Source organism: Drosophila gunungcola, unplaced genomic scaffold, assembly GCF_025200985.1.
Source record: "Drosophila gunungcola strain Sukarami unplaced genomic scaffold, Dgunungcola_SK_2 000158F, whole genome shotgun sequence".
NCBI classification, from domain to species: Eukaryota; Metazoa; Arthropoda; class Insecta; order Diptera; family Drosophilidae; genus Drosophila; species Drosophila gunungcola.
Window position 1 is genome coordinate 135516 of NW_026453319.1, and position 8173 is coordinate 143688.

The window sequence follows — 8173 nt, forward strand, 5'->3', positions numbered from 1 at the left end:
AATAATGTTGTGCTCTTTCAGATATGGGATTATGCGTGTCAAAAGGCATTTTTCGAGCAGTTTTGACAGACACGAGAGTAAACTTATCGGTCTATATGAGGCTGGTATTGTTTGATCTTTTCCTGGCTTTGGGATCATTATGATTACCGACTTTTTCCATTTTTTTTAAGAAGTAGCCAAGTCGTGTAATCCCGTTAAATAGTTTACAAATTACCTCAACTGCACAGTTTGGGAGTTCAATTTGCATCTTAGGAGTTATTAGATTACCGCCTGGGGTCTTTTTTGTTTTTAATTGCTCGCTGATGACTTTTGCAACTTCGTTTGTTTGGAACAGAATTGGCGCCGTCTCAGTTCCACCTCGAATTGACGGCAACGGTAGTGTGAATGAATTATTTGCAGGGTTTGGCTGAAAAACATTTCGAAGGTGTAAAGCAAATGTACTGGCTCTGTCTTTGTCGCTTCTGGCCCAGCTGCCTGAAGAGTCTCTTATGGGAATTACTGTTTCGGCCGGCGCACTTAGATTTGGGTGGGCCCTCCACAGGGGATGCTTGGTGCTGGTGGGTGAAAGATTCTCAATGTACTGGCGTTGTGCTTTTTCTTCTTCGTGCCTTAGAGCCCTGGTAAGTCTGCGACCAGCTTCCTTAAGACTTTGTTTTGAGGATGGCGATCTGCTGGTTTGCCAAGCACGCCTCAAACGTATTTTCTCCAAAACAAGCTGTTCGATTTCAAGGTTAGTTTTGTGTTGGTGTGTGTGCCCATCCCTCCCTTGCGGTGTAGAGACTTTGGTTGCTGCGACGAGTACAGACTCCAGTGCATCGGCATAGCAGTCGATGTCCTCCTTGATGTTGAGCTGTGGTGTAAGTTCGATGTGGGAACTTACGTACTTTTTGAACTTCAGCCAGTTGGTTCGATGCGACGTCAGCCTGCAAGGGTGCTCGATTAATTCCGGGCTTTGAAGAAGAGTTATTAGCACTGGTGAGTGGCCCGATGATAGATCCAAAAGCGATTTTGCAGATATTACATTGCGAGGAATATTTTTTGTCACAGCAAAATCAATTAAATCAGGTAGTTTTCTAGGATCTGTTGGCCAGTATGTAGGACTGCCTGGTGAAACGTAGTCCAGTTTGTTGCATGTTTTGATGGGTGCATTATATAGTTGCCTTCCTTTGGGGGTAACAAGGCGGGATCCCCAGTGTGTGTGCTTGGCGTTGTAATCACCTGCTGCTATGAATCGCTCTCCAAGTGAATTGTAGAAGTCCATGAATTGGTCTTCTGAGACTGTAAAGCGGCATAATTTATTTGGACTGCTGAACTGCAAGCATTTGTAACAAGATATTTTGGTTTTGCATTAGAGTTTGCATGGTGGTTTTCATGAAGGACATAAATTCCATCATATTTTGTTGCAAAGTTATCATCATAGTTTCCATGTTACTTTGTGGCTGTCCCATGGCCTGCTGTATGTTATCAGTTTTCGGCTCTATGTGAGCTGTGCCTGATCTTAGAGCACTGGCGTAGAAAATGCTGTTGGTGGTAATTGAAGGGCCAAATGATGACCTGGCTGCTTTTGCGAAAAAAACTTCGGGTGTCGTTTGTGATTTCATGTAAATGTTCTGGCGTGCCGTTGTCGCTCTTTGCATCCGACTTTTCATCTCCTTGTAGACTGGACAGCCTCTGTAGTTTGCTGTGTGGTTTCTTTGGCAGTTTACACACTTTTTAGTGAGAGAGTCTCCCTTGTTGGCAGGGCAGGGTTCGGAGCCGTGGCAGTTTCCACAAGCTACACAAACTGACCTGAGGGTGCAGTAAGCCCTGGTGTGTCCGTATTCCTGGCAATTTATGCATTGCACTGGCCCGTTCCGTTTGTGCGGCTCTTCTACTGTGATCCTACGGTGCAGACGGTACTCCAACTTGTAAATCGGGTGCACTGCGTTTTTTTTCAAAGTTCTGCTGTCTGGCTCCAGCTCGACCTTGAAAAGTGGTTGCGGCTTCTTGTTTTTGTTCATAATGTTTATAACATTTTTGGCGAAAAAAACCGTTTTCTTTTAAAGCCTCTATAATTTCAGAGGGGGTCACATCAAGTTATATTCCCTTGAGGACAACTTGTAAGCCCTTGCAACTTTTCAGCTGGTACGTGTAGTAATTCTTTTTGGCATTGTTTAGGTATTTCGACACTGCTCGGAAATCATCTTCGGTTTTGGTTTGAAGTTTGGTTTCGCTTATATTCCCTTTCATAAGCGGAATAACATGAAAGTTATCCTTCCCGACAAGCTCAACTATTTTATTGACTAGGACGTTGGAGATCTTCTCCCGAATAAAGATAGGTGGGGGCTTAAGTTTCTTTGGGGCTAATTCTTCGTACTCTGTTTCAGGCTCCGCCAGAATGGAAAATCTATTTTCATTTAATGGCCCGAGATTTTCAGGGCCTTTGTTGGTACGGTTTATTTTGGGCATATTGCCGTCAGATTTTTTTGGGGGGTTAACTTGCGCTTGGAAATATTAATATAGCGATCCATGCCTGTCTGCATGGCCGAACCCGCTTGCGGAATTGTAATTTTTTGTACCGTAGCTTTGTTTTTGCCGTTTGACCCGATTTTTGCACTTGGTTGTGTTGTTGCTTTACCCGCTGCAGAAGAAGAGAGTGGAGTCGTTATTGCATTGCTGGCGACAGAGACCGTTGTAGTTGACGTAGTAGTTGCTGTTGTTGTTGCACTAGGTGGCAGAAGCTCGGTTGGAGTTTTGCATTGCTCACTCCAAGGTGTTTGTGCGCTGAAAAGCAGGGCGGGAGAGCAAGAACTAGCTCTCTAGTTTTCGGCGGTCAGTAAACTTGCACTTTCTTGCACTTTCGGTTCTAGAGTATTACTCGTGAACGAGAAATAAGCATTGTTTCGGGCCAAAGAGAGACGACGTTTGTCTTGCTCTCTCTGAATTTTTTCAAGGGCTTCGTCTTGTTGTTTTTGGCGTTGAATGCGCTGATCCACGTACTTACTCATTTATTGATAAAGCGTAATATTAAATAATTAATTAACTAAAACTTTAGTTTACGATATTCGAATTAGCATCGCGAATCGCAAAACCTCGCGTTTATAAATTTTTTCGAACCTTTTCGACTAAGTGGATTATCGTTTTTCCGGAGCGTTAAGAAAACACGTCTACACGCGACCGAAGTTGACTTTTTTTTGATTCATAAAGATAATATTAAATTCTTATATAAACAACCATATTTTATAATTTTTTTTTTTTAGAAAAATGTTTTTTTTGTTTAGTCTAGAATCTTGGGATTTTGCTCGCATGGAAGGAACTGATAACGTAATTTGATTCGTTCTGGATGTTTAGTCTAAGGCTTGGGTACATTTGCAATTAGATATCGGCTGATTCGTTTTGGATGTTTAGTCTAAGGCTTAGGTGCATTTGTAATTAGATATTTGCTGATTTGGGTACTAAGGGTGTATGTGTGTGTGGGCTTGTTGACATATGCATATGAGTTATATGGGATTATGGATATGTCACTATATTATATATAGTTGCTTTGTGTGGCCTTTCTTCTTAAGGGAATTTTTTAGTTTTCCAGTTCTGTTTCAATAGCTCTTACTTGAGCATTTGAGTTTCCTCTATTATTTGAGATATTTCGGAAAGAACATCTTTGGTTATGTTGGTTTTGGTTTCCTTAGTAATTCTGGTTTTGATATTGGCCCTGGCCATAATTTCCTCGATTATTATTATATTGGTAGTATTGGCCTCTACCGCGATAATTTCCCTGGTAGAAGTTATTTCTACGGCGTTTGAAATTAACTCGATAGTTTCCTCTACCATTGCCTCTATAACTACCTGGTTGTTTGTATACATTACACTGTGGTTATTTGTTTTTTGGGTACTGCAATGAATGTATTTAGTTATATATATATATTATTAAATGAGCTAGCTTCCAAAACTGTTTTGGTTTTTCCGCATTCGCAACTCTTTATCAAAGTAGATAATGCTTAGCCTGTTCTGCATCTAGTTCTACGTCGATATAAGATGCTTCTAGTAATTTGCGAAGGCTATCAAGTTCGTTTGGGAATTGAGTGTCTGTTTTTCCTCTTTGGTAGATATTTGCCATTTTAGCTTAAGACTTAAAATCAATTAGTCGGTTTACATACACCCACACACGATATGCATATGCCTACACACCCTTTCCACACATTATATCTTACTATTGAGTCACCCCTATCAAAAGGAAAAAAAACTTTAAATCCAGTTATTGTACACATTTTCTAAACTCAGAAGGCTCTGAGAAATTTCCATTGTTAATGTTAAATCCCAGACTAAACATTTATTGTCGCGCCGCTGATAAATTTCAACGGCACGTTCCCACACTTTTTACATATTCAAATTGCGTCTTCCTTAAACCTGTAAACAAGATAAGACAAAGAACTCTCCTTCACTCAATTAAAATCAAAGTTCTGTCAATCGAAATAGAAAGTTCACTTAATTAAAAATAACTCACTCAGAAGATCGAAAGCTTTCGGAAACCGAGGCTCCACATGATAATTATATTTAAGAATCAGTTCAGCTCAAGACTTAAAATCAATTAGTCGGTTTTCTCAAAAATAAAAATGTAACTAGTTAAAGTTTTAAAAAACTAAACTTATAGTTCAAGTTTTAGTTATATATATATATTTACACTATTTAGAACTTTTTTTAATCTGTAATGCCGTTTCCTCATGGTTTTTTTTAGAAATAACAGTAGTTTACAAAATGAAAAATAATACCCCAAGCCAAAAATACAAATTTTTTTGTAGTGTACGAATTCTAGATTACGTGTATCCCACTAAAAAAAATTTTTGGGACAGTTTTTTAATGTTTTTGTCACCTGTCTTTTCAAGTTTTATTTTATATCTCGAGTGCATTTTACAAAATTTTACTACTAATAGATCAATATTTAACATTGTCATACTAAGTAATTAGATTTTATAAGTTATTTGTCTGCAAGAGCTCGACAAACACAAACTTTTTGAAAATTTTGGTCTGTTAAACGGCTTTAAAAACGGTTGCTATACCCTTAAAAACTCGAAAAAATCCATTTAAAAATCCATATAAATTTTAACTTATTCGACTTATCCAGAAATTCATTAAAAATTCATAGTACTTCTATTTCAAAAACCAACTTTTATTTAATTCGTTCTTAATGTCAAAAATAAAATAAACCTGTGTTTGTTGACACCATCGGAAAATCAAGAGCTCGCAGCGAAGTCATAAGACAAACGGACAGTAGGGATTTTAATGACATCTCAGGCACATTTAGTATGTATTTCTGGTTTGTTAAAAAAGGCAAGCGGCAAGCGTTCTCGGTAAAACGCTCATTTCTTGGACTTTGCACTAACAGGCCTAAGTATCAATATAAAATAAATTTTTTTTTTTGAAATCTATATTTAAGATACGTTTTGCTTGCCCTGATTTGTGCATGAAAGCACTTAAAATTAAACCATAGTAGGCTTGAAAGCTAATGTTTAACTTTAAATACATTATATCATACATAATTTCCAATATAGAAACTCAATCCGTCTTAATGTGGCTAAGATCTCTAAAAAAAATAGTTTCAGTTATGTATAATGCGAGTGTTAATACTAAAAGCGCAGTTGAATACCAAACAATTTCTTCGACACAAAACCATTTAGCAGAGGATCTATCAGAGCGCTTGCACAAATACATATCAAAGGATCAACTTGAGAAACTGCACGCAGCCTTTCTTAACACTCCCGAACGGCAAGTCGGGATCGAAGACTTGCGAATCATGCTGGAAGATCTAGATGTCATGTCTAACGACTCGATGTATACCCGACTCTTTTTAAAGATCAATCAGAATCGAGATTTTAAGGTGGACTGGAACGAGTTTGTTTCCTATCTAATTTATGGATTTCATGAGGAGGATCCCAGTAGCCAAAAGGAGTCTCTTGTTTACCCATTTCATGGTGAGGAAATCAGAACATAGGTCGGCTATATGTTGTTTGGCGCTGCTCAAGAGCAAATCGGATCAAGTACCCATTGACAAGATGACAGAGACAGTTAACTTCTCTTTTGGCGGTGAAGATTCTCCAGAAGCTTCCGGCATGTGGGTCACAGCCAGCCACGAAGGCATGATGCGATTCTGGACATCGCATATGGAACCTAAAACTAGGTCAGAATAGTGCTCAAAAGTAGTAGTAAAGTAAACGCAAAGCAAAATGCGTATATAAAAGTAAACGCAAATCTAAATGTAATCACAAAAGTAAAAGCAATCCCAGTTGTTTACGCAAATAAAAATGTAGTAAATTTGAAATCGCCAAGTAAACACATAAAACCTAATGAAGACATAGAAATCGTAAAAGATAAGGCTAAGTTCTACCAATTAAAATCAATAAAAATATAAATAAGTTAAAAATGTTAAAATTTTAAACGAAATGTGAATATAAAAATGAAAATTGATTGTACATAAGGAGAGAACAAGAAGTTTGAAAGTTTTTATCGTTAGTTATAATAGAGTAAAAAGATGGGAATATAGGCAAAGAGTAGGGACATGTAAAATTCAAGAGATGTGTATGCAAATTTTGGTCACGTTAAATATGTGCAGACGTATGAGCCGATAGGGTTGTAATTGCCGAACTTCTTTGGCTTGCATTTGTTAACAAATTTTCAGCAACACCACCAACATATGGAAACGCTTTCATCAGTGGGATATCTCAGGTGAGCCAAGTTTGACAATTTTGTACCCTGCGGCAATTTTAAAGGTCTTGAGAGTTATCCGAAATTTTATTACGCAATCAAGTGATCGAGTGTAAATTAACACTAAAATTGACAGTAAATAAATACTAAATAAAATGTCTCAATGCTAACGGTAATATTTCTTATGAAACAGTGAAGAAAAAAAAGAGTAAATCTGTAATATTAAATTTAAATATATTTTATTAGCCTTTTGTTACTGTAATTGAGATCGCACGATACATGAAGTTATGAAAATTTACAGTTTTATTAAGGATTATGCATGCTAGTTTTAAAAAATACCTGTATACAAAAATATCTAAATGTAAATGAAGTTCATATCTTTCCCTCTTATATTTAGAGAATAAACAATTATTATAATGTTTGAGTAAACAATCCTGTTTACAACTCCATGCTAACCCGAGAGCCGTCTTAGAATCAGTTGTTAAAAGGGGCCTGATGCAGCATTTTATTGGAAGAGCGTTGGCCAAGGTAGGGTGGGTTGATAACACCCCCATTTACATCTAGGGCGTGTAATGTGAGAAGTGGTATCTCTATCTGTCTGTCTGTTTGTAATGCTATCTCTTTTCCGGCCGATATTGGCTCGTTGCCTGTTTGCACGCGATACATTTTAATTGTTAAAGAAATTCAAGAGCCCCAGCAAGCTGAAGCCTCTCAAGGACACCACGACATTCGCTGACGAGTTAGAGCCGGTTTTAAACGCGTGCAGGGCTAACAGTTTGCAATACCATCAGCTCAAGGTTGTTCGTTACAAATTTTAAGTTGGTAGTGTAGTAACATAATACAATTTTTTTTAGATTTTTGGTACAAGTTTCAAAGCGATAGCCCCTCGAGAATTATTTATGGCCGCGGCGCCCATACAAGCCCGACCACTGTGCATTGCCCGCTTTCCGTGTATGGTCTTCTATTCTTTCTGTCCAGAACAGTTTCCTGGAAGTGTTAAGCCTAGATATTTGGCTTTTTCGCTAAAGATTAAGCGAGGTTAGAATGGTTGGGGTAGTTCTGGAAGCTTTTACTTTTTGGGGAAAAGTACCAGCTCCTTTTTATCTGTGCTAAGAGGGCTGTTTCCATGACGTTTCTGAGTGTTTCTGTAAATTTACATTAAAACTTCGTCCGCATACGCGATAAAAACAAACATAATTAGCTGAAACAAAGTTCAGCAGCCCATTTTTAACATTTAACTATTTTCCGAAACTAAGCAAATTAATAAAAACTCAGTTCACCGCATTTATAATCTGCAATAAGTTCTACATCGTAGAATTTCTGTTGAGGAATCACGCAAGCGAAAAACCGCGCACAAACTGTCAAACTACCAATAAGGACGAATCAACAGTTAGGAAATGCTGTATTTGCGGTGGTAACCATACTGCCAACTACAGAGGATGCCCGGTGTACAAGAACTTTTGCAATTCCAGAATAAAAATATCGGAACTTGATTTCC

General features: G+C 37.9%; 1 protein-coding gene across 1 annotated transcript; it reads left to right on the forward strand.

The window, feature by feature from the left end:
• Positions 1-5522: 5522 nt before the first annotated feature.
• Positions 5523-6319, forward strand: LOC128265806 (WD repeat-containing protein on Y chromosome-like). The gene is given in 2 exon segments (XM_053002025.1): positions 5523-5940; positions 5942-6319. Coding segments are annotated over 2 exon segments (618 nt in total). The 5' UTR covers positions 5523-5542; the 3' UTR covers positions 6162-6319.
• The last annotated feature ends 1854 nt before the right edge of the window (positions 6320-8173 follow it).